The sequence below is a fragment of the Eumetopias jubatus genome, unplaced genomic scaffold, assembly GCF_037043125.1.
Source record: "Eumetopias jubatus isolate StellerSeaLion01/CBP00866 unplaced genomic scaffold, mEumJub1_p1.0 scaffold_4, whole genome shotgun sequence".
NCBI classification, from domain to species: Eukaryota; Metazoa; Chordata; class Mammalia; order Carnivora; family Otariidae; genus Eumetopias; species Eumetopias jubatus.
In genome coordinates this window covers 32,199,291-32,217,851 of record NW_028274810.1, presented here as the reverse complement: position 1 = coordinate 32,217,851, position 18,561 = coordinate 32,199,291, and the positions used below count along the sequence as shown (strand labels likewise).

The 18,561-nt window shown below is 42.1% G+C and overlaps 1 protein-coding gene and 1 pseudogene across 2 annotated transcripts in view; one reads left to right on the top strand and one right to left on the bottom strand.

Annotated features, from left to right (window-relative positions):
• LRRC8B (leucine rich repeat containing 8 VRAC subunit B) overlaps window positions 1-16,622 on the top strand; it is a 99,487-nt gene extending 82,865 nt beyond the window's left edge. The window contains exons 5-7 of one of the 2 annotated variants that reach the window (XM_028087658.2): window positions 2,683-2,779; window positions 15,816-15,869; window positions 16,484-16,622. In XM_028087658.2, coding sequence (XP_027943459.1) covers window positions 2,683-2,779; window positions 15,816-15,838 — 120 coding nt within the window. In that variant the 3' untranslated portion in view covers window positions 15,839-15,869; window positions 16,484-16,622. Of the gene's footprint in view, window positions 1-2,682; window positions 2,780-15,815; window positions 15,870-16,334 lie in introns of both variants that reach the window. The other variant, XM_028087657.2, reaches the window with a different exon arrangement.
• LOC114196854 (palmitoyltransferase ZDHHC6-like) lies at window positions 16,291-17,661 on the bottom strand (annotated as a pseudogene).
• Between the last annotated feature and the right edge of the window lie 900 nt (window positions 17,662-18,561).

Sequence of the window (18,561 nt, the reverse complement as noted above, 5' to 3'; positions counted from 1 at the left end):
TAAGTTTTTTCAGGGACATAAAGTAGAGTAATAATGCCTATCCTAGAGATAGTGTTTTCAAAGAGACTGGCCTGTAGCAGAGCACTAAGTAAACATCAGTTCTCCTTTTGGATTTGAGACTGTTGTTTCTCATACCAGGGGCAGAACGGCCCAATTCCTGCTGCAGTTAAAAGAACACAGGATTTGGAATGAGAGGATCTGAATTTGTACTCCACCCGGCCACTTACCAGGGGTGTGACCTTGGGGAAATCTCTGAATCCTTCTCAACTTAGCTCCCTCATCTGTAAAACAAGGAAAATAAAAATAGCTAACTCACTGGTAACAATCATGAGGTGCAAATGAGGTGATTTATGTGAAAATACTTTGCCAGTTGCTAAGCTCTGTGTGTATGGGCTTGTTATTGTTAGTATTGTGGACTGAATGTGTCGCCCCAAAATGCAAATGTTGAAACTGTAACCTCCAACTTGTTGGTATTAGGAGGTGGGGCCTTGCAAGGTAATTAGGTGAGGTCCTGGGGGTGGAGTCTCCATGATGTAATCAGCGTCCTTATAAGAAGAGAAAGAGGGGCATCCAGCTGGCTCTTGATCTCAGGGTGGTAAGTTCCGAGCCACATGTTGGGTGTAGAGATTACTTAAACAAAAACTTAAAAAAGAAGAAGAAGAAAAAGAGGAAAAACCCAGAGCTCTCTCTCTGTGTCTTATGATGGCAAGAAGTCAGCTGTCTATAAGCCAGGAAGAGAGCCCTCACCAAGAACTGAATTGGCAACACCTTGATCTTGGACTGCCAGCCTCTAGAACTGTGAGAAATGTTTATTGTTTAAGCTACTCAGTCTGTGGTATTCTGTCAAAGTGGCCTAAACTGACTGTGAAAATAACACCACCAGAACTGAAGAGCATACCTAGTTTTGTTTTGTTTCTTCGAGCGTTTTGATTTATAAAAATCTTAGCAGGGCACCTGGGTGGCTCAGTCGGTTAGGCATTCGACTCTTCACTTCGGCTCAGGTCCTGATCTCAGGGTCCTGGGATCGAACCCTGCGTTCAGCTCCACACGCTGCTCGCAGTCTGCTGGAGAATCTCTCTCCCTCTCCCTCTGCTCCTCCCCCTGCTCACGTACTCTCTCTAAAATAAGTAAATCTTAGTTATGTTCTTAAGTGATTATAACTGATTTCCACTTAGCCACCAAAGTAGGGATTCTGGGAATGGACGAAGGCAGCACACATAAAAGTAGAATGTTCACTTTCCTGACAAAACTTCACCTGTGTTTGTTTGTCTTAGCCTGGACCTCTGTGAACATTTAAAATGTGGCCTGGTGAAGAGTCCACATGGTTTTGTTTCTTCGAGCATTTTGATTTATAAAAATATTAGCAGGGCACCTGGGTGGCTCAGTCAGTTAAGCATTCGACCCTTCACTTCGGCTCAGGTCCTGATCTCAGGGTCCTGGGATCGAACCCCGTGTCCAGCTCCACACTCACCTCGGAGCTGAGCATTCGACTCGAAGAGGTGCTGAGACAGAGAACGGGATGTCCTCTGTGGTTTCTGCCTATCGGGTGTGGTTGCGATGTTACAATTGCTCGTTTTCCAGATCTCGCCTCCCCCCACTTCCTAGAGCAGTTCAGCCATCTCCCCCCTCCTGGTTACCTGCTCCCCTTTGTCCTTCCCAGAGGGTGGAAGTCAATGGGCTTGGGACTTTGATATCAGCCAGATTTAAGTGTGAATCTTGCCTCCAAAACTTTCTAGCTGTGTTACATTGGGCAAGTCACTTAACCTCCCCACACCTCAGTTTTCTCATCTGTACAATGGGAGAGAATAATAAGCATCTCCCAGGGGGGTTGGGAAAATGAAGTCACACAGTACCTTTAAAATTCTTGAAGTCATATCTGACAGCAGATAGGTACTCATCAGTTTCCCCTTCCTTTCTCTGAGCTCTCTGCTTATCCACTTCTCGTTCCTTATACCTGATTATTGATACCTCTCTGGGACCCTTGGTGAGGCAATGGCTAACAGTGTCAATAGGAATGGTGAGCCTGCAAGACAGTGACCCTGGGGAAATATTCATCAATACTCCTAAACTAAAACTCCTGCCCCAAGTCTTTCTAAACACTATGGTTTTGGAATATCTCAGTTAAGACAATAGACTCCTATGGAATACATTTGCTAATTGAGTATTTGAAAGTGTGTGTGTAAGCTTGGATATTCACAGAATATCAGGAGGATGCACAAAAAACTGGTAACCCTTGTGAAAGATAAAATGAAATGGGATCACTTATGTCAAGGGGTTTTTAAATGGAGCGAGGAGGCCATTAAGGAGATGGGCCTTATGCACGTCCTCACCTGGTGGAACCATGAACTTTTGAACTGGGCCAAGCAGCAAATATTCCAAGGATCTAACCTCAACACCCGTAACTTCCTATATTGAGAGACTTTGCTTGGTGATAGCCTTAGTGACCAATTATATTCAGCCAAGATTGGTTTACTGCCACCAACACCCATCACAAAAAAAGCCTCTTTTATTTCTTTTTTCAATCAAAAATTTTTGTATACAACATATATAGGCATTCCCTTTTGTCTTTTAAATATTTTGGAGGGGGCACTGCTTGGATTTCTGCCCAAATCTGTGTTTCCTGAATTGCAATTTTGAGACCCCAAATAAATGCCTTTTTTTTTTTTTTTTTTTTAATTGTAGCTCGGCCTCTTTTCTCGGTTGACATTTCTGGTGTCTGAAGAAGCAGGATCTGAAGTGACACACCACCTCAACTTGGTGCTGCTGTTGGACCAGCAAGGTACCTGCTTGAATCCTCTGTGTTCTATTGTCTCCTCACAGCCCAAGTTCCTGTGCTGAGTCCTCCTGGCTCTGAACCTCCCTCGTTGCTTAAAGTTCTAGCCTCTGATTGGATATCTGTTTGGTGCTGGCTTGTACAGAGGAGTAAAACTTCTCTGACCCAATTCTGTTAGGTAGAATTTCTCACAGGGGATTCACACATCCCGCCTAACTCTATCTAGTACTCACAGGGGATTAACACTTTCCTAACGGGATTCTCTTTGGTAAGGCTTCTGCACGGTATTAATACACTCCTATCCAGAGTTATCTGGGGAGTACTATCCATTTAAAATTGCAGTGGTCACAGGGGCACCTGGGTGGCTCAGTCAGTTAAGCGTCTGCCTTCAGCTCAGGTTATGATCTCAGTGTCCTGGGATCGAGTCCCTCATCCAGCTCCTTGCTCAGCAGGGAGCCTGCTTCTCCCTCTCCCTCTGCCTGCCACTCTGACTACTTGTGCTCTCTATCTCTCTGTCAAATAAATAAACAAATAAAATTGCAATGGTCACTTTGGAGATCCTTTGAAATTTGAAAATGAATTTATTTTCATGCACAACTGGAGAGGGGGTATATAACCAAGCAAAATCAATGAGAAGCATGTTTCAGTTGGTACTCAGAGGCCTCCAAGCGATCAAATGACTCAAGACTCTCTTTCTTACAAGAAACTAATCCTGGCTCTCTAAAGACAACTCTGACCTTCCCCAGAGGTTCTCCAAAGTAGAAAAGCTTTCTGGAGCTCCTGAACTGACCATGCTCACTAGTACTTCTCCTCTGCCTTCTTTCCCCCCATCCTCTACCTATCTACCCCAATGTAGCTGAGCTTCTCATCGATAGCAACAACCTTGAAGGCTCCCTGAATCCTGCAGGCAGTCAAGCACCCTTTGAGATAAACCCTAATGAAGGGGGTTCAGGAACTCCCTCCTTTTCTTAGCACCCTTAAACTAAAGTTAAATTGTGAGCTATTACTGAAGAATTTCTTAATACCCCTCAAGACCCTCTAGAGTCTGCTAAAAAAAAATTAATTTGGTCATTCAAATTTATGAAGTTTGGTTATTCTGTCTCTACCAGCTTATTCATTTGCTTGTAAGTGAACGCCATACTAGGGAACCTTTAACTTAGATCAATCCACCTTAAAGCAGCATCCTTAAAAGAGAGGAATCCAAACTTCTGGGAGACAATAGAATATGCCCCTTGATTGATGTACAGAAGCTTCTAAAAGACAAAATGTCTTCAGAAACAGTTCTAAAAGGATCCTTATAACATACAAATAGTATAGAAGTCTTTAGTAAAAGATTTTGGCCATCTAAGCCAGTAACCCTAAATTTGTCCATCTGCTAAAACCATAAAACCAAAAGAATCCAACTATTCTTTTTGAGTTTCATACCTGAGGCATTGCTAAATTTCAAAACAAAACAAAACAAAAATGAAAACTATAAGGTCTCTTCATCTGTATGCTTATATGATTATGTTATAGATATGTGATCTTGTTCTACCTCTGGATGGTATTAGTTCGAAAAAAGGGCTCTATTTAATTGGCTTAAGGAAAGTCAAATGCTTATAAATTAAATATTCTTAAAGTTCTCAGAAGTATAATGAAAACTAACCCCAAAATTTTTCCAAGTTCATGTAATCTAAAATAATCTTTGATAAATGAAAGCTAATTCAAGTTTGTTGGTTTAATCCTGTCTTCAGAATTATCAGCATTAAATATAATGAAATCAACCACTTTTTTTAACCTGTGTTTACTAATCAAATAAGCTCATATAATCTCTATGATACAAAATTTGTCAACAAAAGCAAAAAATAATTTAAAATGATAATCAGCTATATAATGGATAATCCAGGTATAATTACTAAAAACAAGTAATTTAAGTAAATATAAATAAGATCAAAGTTTATACTAAGTTAAACTAAATAATGGATATTCACTGAATATCTAAATTATCTTTCCAAATAAGACAAACATCAAATGCTAAACATAAGTTTATCTACTTTTGGCTTTTTATTTTATTTATTTATTTATGATTTTATTTATTCGTCAGAGATAGAGCACAAGCAGGGGGAGTGGCAGGCGGAGGGAGAAGCAGGCTCCCCACCCAACAAGAAGCCCGATGCGGGACTCGATCCCAGGACCCTGGGATCATGACCTGAGCCAAAGGCAGACGCTTAAAGACTGAGCCACCCAGGCATCCCTACTTTTGGATTTTAATTTAAATTAAAAAATATTATGAAAAAGAATAATTTCATAAAATGAAAAATAAAATGCACTCATGGGGGTAGACTGAAAATAGAAATATTGTGTCAGTTTATTAGACTCTTATTTCAGTCACACAGTTTTATACGTGTATGTGCTAGGATGTAGCACACACTGTATTTCCTGCTGTGGAATGATCCAACATATTTAAAAGCCACCGCTCTTCATACCACAGTAAACTGAGCAACAGAAGTTCTATGTGGCCAACTGAAAAGGCCAGTACCCAAAAAACCACCCTTTCGGTCCTGTAGACACAGTGGTAACTCCTCAAGGCCAAGCTGTAATCACTCTTTGATGGGTTCATACTTTGTTGTCTTATCTTTTCCAACTTACAGCCAGGCAACAATCTTTGTTTAAAAGAACTTCCCCCATTCCGTATAACTCCTGGCAAGGCTGGGGATTCTGGTGGTGGTTCCTCTGAGAGATACAGCTCTGCCATCAGTTTAGGAGCTGCTGCATCTTTCAAATCCTTATTCTGCCTCACTCAACTTAGAACAACCCTTGTCAGCAATAATGTGGGGATCCTATTGCCCTTGTCTGTCCTACCATTTCCAGTCTAGCAGAGCAATATCAGGATGAGTGTGTAGACAAATAAATCTCACACTATAATTTTCCTAGAAGTGTATAGTTTATTTTAACTATGCTATATAGAAGGAATTTATATTCATTTAATGCAATACATAAGCAATTATACTATCCTCTAAGAGTAAATCTGTAATTATTCTTTAACAACTGTCATACATCATTTCTTTTCTAGATAAGTTTTTGAAATTAAAAAACTACCACTTGAGGGGCGCCTGGGTGGCACAGTCGTTAAGTGTCTGCCTTCCGCTCAGGTCATGATCCCAGGGTCCTGGGACTGAGCCCCGCATCGGGCTCCCTGCTCAGCGGGAAGCCTGCTTCTCCCTCTCCCACTCCCCCTGCTTGTGTTCCCTCCTCTCTCACTGTGTCTCTCTCTGTCAAATAAATAAATGAAATCTTAAAAAAAAAAGGACCCACCCCTTTTGCCCCTCCACTTTCAGCTATCTGTAACTTACCACAAGTTGGTACATTGTCTTTACAACAAAGGTCAAAACATTTATCTTTTCCTCCCTACATCCAGAGTTCTAAAACTCTTGTTAAATATTCTTATTTTTCATGACAAATGTATGTATTTGCATAAGTTTAATAGAAATCTGTTCTTATAAAAGGACACCCAACACTCATAACCTCTGCTTCTTTGATCCACAGTTGACAAAAGACAACATATGTCAGTGTTGTAAGGGCCTAATTGCTTGTATAAAAAATAACCGTGCTTTGGTAGAGCAATCTTTTCACAGTGTGTTCTTGGGGAGTGAAATCTTAACATCACACCTTACAAACCCAGAGATTTCATCTCTTAGAGAAGACATCTCCAAAAACCCCATTGGCAAGACTCCCATGAGGTACAATGAACCAATCCTTGTGCCAGCAAACGCAAAGAAAAAGACCCTTGGGTTCACCAGTCATTATCTCAAAAACAAAACAAAACAAAACACCAAATCCTGACCAGACCTACACACCAATTGGTGACCTAAAAATAAAAATTTCCAGGAACTGAAATAGATGAAAGCTGAAAGAGACAGCTTTCCCAGGATGACTCCACCAGGCCTGTATACCATTTTCTCACTGTTGCTTCTACCTTGGTTTTTTGTTTTTGTTTTCCCCTCTTTCTCTTAGACAATGCTCTTACCCCCATTTCTCAGTCCACTGCAAAAGGAAGAAACCTCTCTGACTGTTAGATCTATCACCAAAAAAACACAATGTCAGAGATCCCTTGGTCTTCCCTATACCTAATTTCTCTATAGTCCCAAATGCTACTGTTGATTATACCCCCAACCTATAAATGTTACCTCTCAGGTTACATTATTACAACCAGGTATTCCCCTACCCCCTTCAACCTTCTCCCAGTCATGTCTGTCCTGGCTCAACTAACCACCTTATAAAAAGAGTTGCCAACAAGGACACCATTTTTGTTGGTAATCAATCTTGTTAAAAAATGAATCTGTGCTATCCCTGCTGATTTGTGAAAATTAACGTAAGGTTTTACTTCCTTAGAACTGCTCTATCACCCTGAAGTTTACTGAACGCTTAGATACTTAATAATCTAACATTCTTAACAATTTCTTAGATTAAGGCCAAATGTCCATGAGGTTTATAATTTATTTTTTGCTGATTGCTCTTTTTATGCTTGTCACCTTGCTAAAACCTCTATAAGCATTTGAATATGGTCACTCCATGAATTGATCCATCAGAAGCTCCAGGTGACCTCATAAAGCCCCAGATGAGTAAACTGCCTAAGAACCATTTCCTGACAGCCCCCTTATTGCTCACATGTGGCCTGACCCTAACGACAGGGATGCCTTAAAACAACCTTCAATGATTAAAAATGCTCCCCAATGCCATACATGGCTTCCTGGGACAGGTCTATTCCAGCAACGAGGGACTAAGTCATCTATGGTTGATCCGCAATGCTTTCTGGGAAAGATCCTGATCAAAGGGGGCCATGTGAAGGGTGAAATGAATTAGGGTTAGTTATGTCAAGAGGTATTTAAGTGGAGCCAAGAGGCCATTATGGAGATGGGCCCTATGCACGTCCTGGTGGAACCATGAACTTTTGAACTGGGCCAAACAGCAAATATTCCAAGGACCTAGCCTCAACACCTGTAACGTCCTATAGTGAGAGACTTTGCTTGGTGATAGCCTTAGCAACCAATCGTATTCAGCCAAGATTGGTTTTTTTGCCACCAACACCAATCACAATTTTTGTAAACAACATATACAGGCATTCCCTTTTGTCTTTAAAAACCCTTGACTTTTGTGCCCTCAGCTGGAGGTGGGGGTACACTTTGGATTCCTGCCCAAATCTGTGTTCCCCAAATTGCAATTCTGAGACCCCAGATAAATGCTTTTGGTTTTTTGTAGCTCAGCCTCTTTTCTCAGTTGACATCTTGTATACCCTTTTCTCTGTGTATCTTTTTGTATTCTCTTTTATTTTTGTATCCTGTGCATGTTTTGCCTATTCAGAAATTACTTTAAAAACATTAGTGATGTTGGGGGGCACCTAGTTGGCTCAGTCGGTGGCACATGTGATTCTTGATCTTGGGGTTGTGAGTTCAAACCCCACATTAGGTATAGAAATTAATTAAAGGTAAAATCTTTAGGGGCACCTGGGTTGCTCAGTCGGTTAAGTGTCCAACTCTTGATTTCAGCTCAGGTCATGATCTCAAGGTTGTGAGATACAGCCCTGGTCCTACATCAGGCTCTGAGCTCGGTACAGGGTCTGCTTGAGAGATTCTTTCTCTCCTTCCCTCTCCCCCTGCTTGTACTCACTCTCTCAAATACATACATACATACATAAAATCTTTTTAAAAATAAAATCTTTAAAAAAATGTCAATGATGTTGAAATAATTTCTCGATTTATATAATCTAGAAACAATTCTCCCATGTCTTGGAGTACACCTTCTAAAGCTTTCTAATAATATGGACAAGGGAAATTTTGGCTCTTGAAGCTGAAAATCACTGTCTATTAATAGCCTATTAATAGCCAGAAAAAGAGATTCTAATCCTGTGGCCTCCTTGCCATAGAATATTTGTAACCTCTTTCCTCAAGATTTGCAAAGTAACCATTTGTTACTAATAAGAGCAGTAATTTTATGGAGATCTTACTATGTGTGGAGTACTGTTCTATGTACATTTCACACATTTCAAGTTAGTTTCACAACAACCTTATGAGATAAGTGTTTACATATTAGAAAATTGAATCTCAAAAAGTTTCCTAACTAGCAGGTGACAGGGCTGAGATTCAAACCTGTTACAGGTTTATTATAAGGAGCATAGGACAGTTACAAAGATTAAGCACATTAATGCATTTAAAGTGCTTAGAACAGGGGCGCCTGGGTGGCCCTTCGGCTCAGGTCATGATCCCAGGGTCCTGGGATTGAGCCCCGTGGCCGGCTCCCTGCTCCACGGGAAGCCTGGTTCTCCCTTTCCCACTCCCCCTGCTTGTGTTCCCTCTCTCACTTCACTGTGTCTCTCTCTCTCAAATAAATAAAATAAAATAAAATAAATAAATAAAGCGCTTAGAACAGTATTGCTTGCAGTAACTCTCTCCGTTAAGTACCAACACTAAGAATCTGGAGTCAGGGAGGAATTTTGTAAGAGATATGATTGAGTCTGCAAAAGTACATGAAGTTATTTTGATAAACTGAAATGTTAAGTTAAAGTCCCATTTATTCTGCGACTAAGAGCTCTATGTTTTTCAAGATAGCTGTCCCCTTGTTTTTATTTCCTGTGAGTGCCATTTCTCGGAAGACCTTCTGCCACCAATTCCAAGTAATTTGTGCCCCTCCACCGCCATTTTTATGCTTTTTCATCATAGAGATTTTTAACATAAAATCAGAGGAAGGTAACACTTTATTTTTATTTTTTTAAAGATTTTATTTAGTTATTTGAGAGCTTGTTTGGAGAAAGAGAGTGAGCAAGAGAGAGCATGAGCGGGGGTAGGAGCAGAGGGAAAGGGAGAAGCACACTCCCCTGCTGAGCAGGGAGCCCTACGCAGGGCTCAATCCCAGGACCCCGGGATCATGACCTGAACTGAAGGCAGACACTTTACCAACTGAGCCACCCAGGTGCCCTGGAAAATAACATTTTAAAGTGCAGCATCAGGATGACCACCCACACAAGCAGAAGTTTTGCTATTGGATCTTTCCTTCGTGGTTTTTATTTGGTTTTGTTTCTACCTGTGAGAGATAAGAAGTGAAACAGGAGACCTGCAGAGCAATTTTCCATTTCTAGTGGTTAGTGCATAAAGATAATCTGAGATCCTCTGTTTCCAACACGTATAAAAATAGTGACCACATAACTGCTTGCTTTATAAAACCAAGGGACAAGTAATATCTGAGCCTGAATGACTGAAAATACACCATGTTTCTATAGGTGAATGTCAGGCTCATAAAAATATAAAGCAAGAGGAAAAAAAATACCTGCCTATTGCCACCAGAAACATGCTGTCCAGTATGATAGTCACTAGCCACATGTGGCTATTAAGTTCTTGAAATGTGGCTAGTTTTAACTGAGATGTTCTGTAGGTATAAAATACACACTGGATTTCAAAGAATTAGTTAAAAACAATAAAATATATCAATATTTTTATATGGATTACATGTTGAAAGGATAGTACTTTGGGTTAAATAATATCACCAAAATCAATTTTATTACTTTCTTTTTATTTTTTAAAAATGTGTATACTAGAAAACATAAAATTACCTGTGTAGTTTGCATTATATTTCTACTTGGTACCACTGCTCTAAATTAAAGTCTCAACTTTGTCTTTACCCGATCCTTAAGTCTCCAGGACCTTAGAAACATACATATATATTAGTACACAATATAAAATTAGTATATAATATAAAAATATAAAAGTATTAATGTATAAAGTGACCATATTCATATCTGGAAATAAGTACATTTATTATGTACCTACTAAGAGTACAAAGATTAATAGCACAGGGTTCTTGTCCTTAAGAACAAGTGAACTAAGATTCATTGAGTCCTTCTATGAGCCAGGCCCTGGGCAACCTTGCAAACAAGATATTATAATCATAATTTCCACTACACATCTTGACTCCAGCTTCACAGCCTTCTGTATCTGGGGGCCAGAAAGTTTCTTCAAACTGAGATGAGCATAGGTACCATGGTCTTCTCTACACCCTTAGTCATAAATACCCTTCTTCCAACTCTAGCCTGTATGTCTTAGTCCATTTCGGCTACTATAACAAAATCCCAAAGACTGGGCAGCTTCTACACATTTATTTCTCATAGTTCTGGAAGCTGGAAAACTTAAGATCTGGTGCCAGCATGGTTGGGTTCTAGTGAGGGTCCCCTTCTGGGTTGCAGACTGCTAACTTCTTGCTGTGTCCACACATGGTGGAAGGGGCAGGACGCTCTGTGGGATCTCTTTTATAAAGGCACTATTCCTATGTATGAGGGCTCCCAGCTCATGGCTTAATCACCTTCCAAAGGCCCCACCTCCTAATACCATCACACTGGGGGTTAGGATTTCAACATATCAGTTTGGCCAGGGTGTGTGGGGGTGGGAAGGGGGATATACAAACATTCAGACTATATTGCACTGTGTAACTTTCCTAGAGACCAAATAAATGGGTGGGTGGATGTGTGCTTTCTCTCTCTCTCTCTCTCTCTCTCTCTCTTTTTTTTTTTATTAGAGAGAGGGAAGGACAGAGGGAGAGGGAGAGAGAGAATCTTAAGCAGGCTCCACACTCAGCACAGAGCCTGACGCTGGGCTCGGTCTCACCCTGAGATCATGACCTCAGCTGAAATCAAGAGTCAGACGCTTAACCCACTGAGCCACCTAGGGGCCCTGGATGTGTGCTTTCTATATTGTATGTTCCAGTGACAAGACCTTTCTTTACCTTTAAATTTGTGAACCTTTGGAATCCCATTAGATAATTAGCTGCAAGAAGGTAATAATGATAATAGTGACCATCCTAGAAAAGCAGAGAAACTTCATTTCTCAAAATGATTTACTTCTCAGGCATCTTGGCTTCTCACCACATGGCATCACCAGAGGTTACTCTTATTTTTCTTGAAGACAAAAGCAGTCGTTCTTTTAGATCTAATTCATTTGATAAGTTTTATTGTTTGTTGAGTGACATGCTTCCATTGTATCCATTTGATTTCCAATTGGCAGCTCACACTTCACATGTCCCAAACTGAATTCCAGATGTTCCATGCCTCCCCACCTGTCCCCTTAAACTACTGTCAGTTGCAGGAAATGAACACTCCATTCTTCCTGGGAACCAGGCTAAAAACCGTGGAGTTAGCCTTCACTCCCTATTTCTTTCACACCCACCTCTATTCTGGCAGCCCTGGCAGCTCTGCCTTCGAAATAACATATAGGCTACAATCCAAGGACTTCTCACCACCAAATGCCAATTCCCTTGGTCCCATCCATCACGGGGCCTCCCTTCAATTATAGCGAAGGCAGCCCCACGCTGTCCCCCTTCACTGTATTCTCCACATAGGAGCCAGAGTGACCTTAACACAACTTAGATCGTATCTCCTCTACTCAAAACCCTCTGAGAGCAACCACGGGCAAATCCTCTTTGGTGGCCTCTAAAGTCCCACGCTCACGGATTCTAGCCATTTTTGGACTTCTTGCTATCTCTCAAAAGCAGAGGGAGTCCCCGACTCCAGGGCCTCCCCACAAAATGTTCTTCCTCTGCCGTCCACCCGGCGCACCTCACACCCGCTTCCGCCCTCTCCTCAGCTGCCTCCTCTCTAGGGAGGACTTCCTGGCCCAGTGTATTTCCTACTTGCAATCGTCCTGCACAAGTACTCCCTTGCCCTGTTCTGTGTTACTTCATGACCCCTATTGCCAGCTAATATATTATGCCTTCTACGCATTTGTGTATCTCCCCCACAAAGAATTTAAACTCCACAAATGTGGGGATGCTATTTTATTCATTACTATCTTCCCAGTGCTTAGAACAGAGCCTGCCACAAAATAGATGTTCAATAAATATGTTAGATGATTGAATGACATTTTCATGATGAGGAAAATGAGACCCAGAGAAGCTCTGTTTTAGCCCAAGGTCACAGGACTAGTGAGTGCAAGGATCGGGCCCGGGACTCAGCCAGGGCTCCTTCCACTCTCTCTGTCTGGGTCAGGAGGTAAGCGGGTGGTTGCACTGAGGGAGAGGCACACACCAAGGTTCAAATGTGAATCTTGCTGGAAGCACTGAGCTGCAACAGAAACAACTATCTTCCCAGTGCTTAGAGCCTGGGAGCCTTTTTGACCATCTCTGAGATTAAGGAAAGTCATTTGAAGGCATATGCTGAAGCTTTCCAGTTTTAAGACTGGCTTTAACTATTTTTCTTTCAGCTGTAGCTTTCTGGGGTAATGAATGTACCATATGTCAGTATCTCCAGGTTCTCATACAAATTAGGGAACTAAAAAATGCCAGATGATTAAAACGGACTTCTGCTTGTTTCCATGGGAAATCAAGCTCTGCGAAACCTTAGGAAATAGAAGGGAGAGTGTGGTTCATTTCGAGGTGTTCATTCTCTGGTGTGTGGCTACCCTCTGCCTGCAGCCCAGGCTCCAGCCCCCAGGCTGTTAAAAATTTTGGACAGGCCAGACACTGTCCTAGGCTGCCGCTGTGCTGGTGGTTGAGTGAAACCAAGGTCAGCATGTCTTATCTGAGTGTCCTTTGAGCGTCTGCCACCAGGGTCTGGCGCTATACTCCAGGCCCTCGAGTGTCAGGGCCTTGCCAACCACGCTACAGAAGGCACCTACTAATGACACACAGACACTTGATAACGCAGGTGCCCAAGCCTCAACCTCCCAGGCCGGTTTCAGCACGTTTCCAGCCCTCTAGCGAGTCTTCTGGCAGTCAGAGGGATGCACCATCAGGGATTCTTCTGGAAGGGTCACTGTTTGCTACTTGTGAGTAGATGGAGCTAATTCAGGGGCGTGGGGGGAGCATTCTGGAAACATGGCCAAGTATGCCCTGGGAGGCTGTGCCAACAATGTCTCCGGAGGCTGTGAGGATGACTTGTTCCCACCTGCTCCAGAATTAGCACCAATTTGCCTAAATGGGAGAATGCTGAAAGAAAAGGCTGCAAAAGATTTCCATGTTGTCTTGCCAGTGGAAATCTCCAGCTTGTCTGGGGGAAATTGGTTCAGGAGCATACTCTAGGCTAAGTTGAGAGGGAAAAGATAACCTTTCTCTGCTTTCCTCACCCAGAGTGTAAGTTGGGCATGCCAGGGTGAAGCCCAAAGCTGGCGTGTCAGCTGTAACAGAGAATGGAGAGTTTAAATTTGGGTTCAGATAGCCCTGAGTTCTCCTGCTTCTTCTCTAACTTATGAGCTGGGAGGCCTCCAGGAACTCACAGGCACAGTTTGAGTCTCTGTGAGGTGGGATGATCATACCTCCCCCTCCGCCCCAGGGCGGTTACGAGGATGAAATCAACTAACTTAAGTCAAAGCACTCATACGAAGTCTGGTAGGCAAGAGGTGTGCAGTGCCTTGGGCCTTCTCTTTTCTTTCCCTCTGTTGCCATGTTTTACTGCAAAATTGGAAACAGATATCTTGGTGAGGGACAAATGTATAGTGGCCTCTCTCTTGCCATAACCACTGTCACCAGCATCAGCAGCTTGATTTTTCTCAGAAGTGCTACTAAGGATGTAGACAGCACAGAGGACTCCAAATCTTCACAAAGAACATACCCATTAACTTATAACTCATCAGCCAGGCTGGGCTGTCTTGCCTAAGTGGAATGTTTCTCAGAGAAGCTAAGTGGGGAGGGACACTTACGTTGTCTTCACCAAAATAAGCCACTGGTAGGACCCCTGGAATTAAGACCGTAGATCATAATGCATTTCAAATGCCTTGCCCTAGGCTAGTCAAAATCTTTTGACTCTTCTTTCTTCAAATGACCCACGGGCATGGTTCCTTAGCATGGGGCCAACCTAACAGGTTCTGCGAAAGCCAGCGTACAGGAAGCAGTGTTATCATTTTGTGGTCCTGGGGAGGCTTTTAGTAAATCAATCTTTCCATTACAGCTATGATATCCAAAGTCATGCTCTGGTGACATGCTCTCTTTCTGTAGATTCTTGTAATAGCAGCTTAATACTGGATTTTGTTTCTACCCAACCCAGTTCTGACACCGACTATCTAGAGTTGGCGCAGACTCCACAAGTTCAGGGCAAAGCCCTCCACAGGACTGCCCTCCCCCTTCAGATGCTAGTTACAAGTTTCAGGGAGTCCCCAGGCCACCCAAACTTCTGCCCAACTGGCTACAAATATGGCGGTTCCATAAATTCTTCAGGTTTGATAATTCACTAGACTGACTCATAGAACTCAAGAAAATGCTATACTTATGATTACAATCGTATCTGAAAGGATACAACTCAAGAAGAGCCAAATGAGGAGAGCCTAGGGCAGAACTCAGCTTCTGTGTCCTCTCCCCACAAAGTGAGAGAGAATGTGTCACCCTCCAGGCACTTCTATGAGTTCACCAATTTGGAAGTTCCAATGAGCCTTGATGTCAGAGTTTTTATTGGGATTTCATTATGAAGACATGACTGATCTCAGTCTCTCCCCTCCCCAGCTCCCAGCCCCTGCAACTTTCCCTCACCCCAGGTCAGGCTGGGCCAAAATTCCAACACTCCAATCACATGGCTGGCCTTTCTGATGTCCAGCCTCCATCCTGAAGCTATCTAAAGGCCCACAGGAGTCATCTCATTAGCTTAACAAAGACATTTCTATCATTCGGGAAATTCCAAGGGTTTTAGGAGCTCTGTATCAGGAAGGGGGCCAGCAAAGACCAAATATATTCTTTATTATATCATAGTCTCTTATTATTATTTACAAAACATAAGGGCTTTGAGTTTAAGCTTCTTCCTTTGGGCAGTGGGAATCACTTAAAGCAAGTGATTTATTGAGCAGCTACTATGGGCCATTCAAAATATACATGCTGAGAGCTATACTTTTGGAAGATAATTTAGGTGATTGCATGGAGGGTGGTCTGCATGACGTGAAGACAGGAGACTAGGAAGGAGGCAGTAGCCCCTGTGTAGCCATAAAGCAATGAGAGCTAACCTAGGGGAGCACAAGTGGAAACAGAAAATTTGGGAGGTATTTGAGAGAGGTTTTGAAGGAAGATTTCAACTTACCATCTTTTTTTGTTTTTGTTTTTACAGAACATCCATTGATCTTTATTTGATTTGATAAAAATCTGCATTATTAAAAGACAGGTAATAAAATTTAAATTTATATTGAATCTAACATATTAAGTTCTGTAGTATTTAGAATATTACATAAGAAATGTCCGCTGGGGAAAGAGGGTAAAAGCATCACCATATCTGCAGGTGTGGTCCATAGTGTGCAACACATAAAAATAATCCTAGGGATAATGCAACTGACCTACTTTGGTAAAGTGTTTTTCCTTTTGGGGAGAGGAAGTGTGGCAAAGAGGGGCAGGAATTCAAAGGCATAAGCAGAATGGCTTCTCCCATTTCAAAATGGTAATAAAAATATTTAGATCATGGCACTAGGGCACCTTTGAGGAAAAAAACACGCCTTGATCAGAGTAGGCTCACTGCATAACTTTTTAGTAATATGTACAATTTTCAAGTAATGGAGAGGACTTAAGGAATAGTTTTACTTTAACTGTGGCTATCTATTTTTCTTCTTGCCCTCTGGGGCTTGATCTATTTCAGAATTACATGGATACGTCTCCACACAGTTTCTAGAAAACCAGACTCCTATTCTTGAAACACCTTCTATCAAAGGAATCATCAAGAATTTTACCTCTATACAATCAGTATCATAACCGTCTCATGGCTGAAATGAACTCCCTTTTCTATAGCTCTATTCGATATTCTTCAGTGCGGGGGCTCATGAAGAAGGTTTTCATTCCTTTTGATTCCTGTATTCAAAGGACAGCAGGTACCACTATAGTCTTCTATTGCTTTATACTGAATGCTTCTTTTTTTTTTTTCTTAGAGAGAGAGAGTGAGAGAGTGTCCATGGTGGGGGGGGGGGGCGTGGGGAGGAGAAAGAATCTTAGTCAGGCTCCTCAGGCTCCACACCCTATGCAGAGCCTGACCTGGGGTTCAATCTCATGACCCTGAGATCATGACCTAAGTGGAAATCAAGAGACTGATGCTTAACGGACTGAGCCACCCAGGTGCCCCCTCCCCAACTTTTTTTTAGAGGCAGGGAGGGACGGAGGGAAGGGGAGAGAGAAAATCTTAAGCAGGCTCCACGTCCAGTGTGGAGTTGATCTGGGGCTTGATTTCACAACCCTGAGATCACGACCTGAGTGGAAATCAAGAGTGAGCCCCCCAGGCGCCACCACTTTTGACTCTTTTATCTGTATTTTGTCTCAATTGTTCTACTGCTGACAGCCTCCTCTAATTGGCCACTCTGGCCCATCTCCTTCAGGGACCCTGACCATGTAAATACCTGTTTAAAATTCCTCCATCTACTTCTCATAATCATAAGGTAAAACAAAGACCTCAGCTAGTTGGTAATACTGAATTCGATCCTTAACCTTTTCTTCAATCCATGATTCAATAGAAGTTTTGTTTGTGAGAATTATTTTCACCTGGTTACAAAATAACATCCCAACAGCTATGGTTGTTCCTAAAGCTAATCCCAAGGCAGACAAGGTGGCCCCAAAAGCTGCTAACTCAAAGGGAATTAATTGGAAGAGGGTCTCTCCAAGCTGCATTCATATCAATCTTTACCATATTTCACCCAAAGGAGAGCCAACTATAAAGCTGTGTAAACACAGTCCTAACAAAAATGAAGGCAGTATGAATACAAGCCAGTGGTGTTCAAAGGAGAAACAGTGTGAAGGAAGCATGATTTCGGGAACCACAACAGTTGCTGATCCAAGGACAGTGATGGTCCCTCTTCATCACATATCTGTTAGACCTTTTGCAGTGATGCAAGCCCCGTATGCTTGGCAGACTTCACTATCCTGAGAATTTTCTGGTTTCTGCCCCAAAGGGACAAGGCCAGGACCAATAAACATAGCATTGAAGTAATTATAAAGAATTTTATAATTTTTAACTTATCAACATGTTGAAATAAAGTCACACTTCCTCCAGTGGTGTGTAAAGGCCAGGACCACAACACAGGGTCAGTCGTGGCCATGGTAGAACATGTTGCTATATCCCTAAGGGTCTGATGGGACCCCAGGGACACAGTCTCATTCTTAGAGATTTTCAGACTTGATAACCAAGCAGGATGTAGCCATTTTGGTGAGAAAGAATGAATGCCCTCCTACATTTAGAAAATCATAGATCCCCTTTTTCTGTGCACACATTTCCATGTGCCACAAATCCATGTGTGTTCCCTCATTGTCATGCCTTTAAGTTATGGGATGTGAACACAGATTATGCCATTTTCACTGTTAACACATGCATAGCTCTTTATCTTGACCAGAAGAATCCAGTATCTTGGCATGAAACTCAATCTCTGTCTGGTCCCTGGTGCCCGTCCCTCAGCCATTGCATTTCCTGTTCCACCTGGAACAGGTTTTTCTCCTCGTCAGATAACTCCATCTGGGTACCAGAGTCCAGCACAAGCAGAAAGCAAACCCTGGTTACAAGAAGGCGGAATGCAGGAACTAACCCGGCCAATCTGGTCTCTCTACCAGTTCTCTCCCCCATTCAAAGTTTTGTCTCTGTTACAAACTACTACATGATGACTAGAGAAGACTAGTTGAAGAGTTTAGCTACTTTCTAAAGAAATCCAAGTAATATTGATAAACTGGCTCCTTTGTGATTAACAGAGCTTTGTGTTCTAAACATTGAAAACTCAACTAGCAGAAAAGATCTTAATACTTCAGCTCTTGAGCAACCTTCAGCAACAGAGCAACCTCTGTCCTGATTTTTAAATGCCATATTTCCATTATTCTTCTGAACAAAAATATTG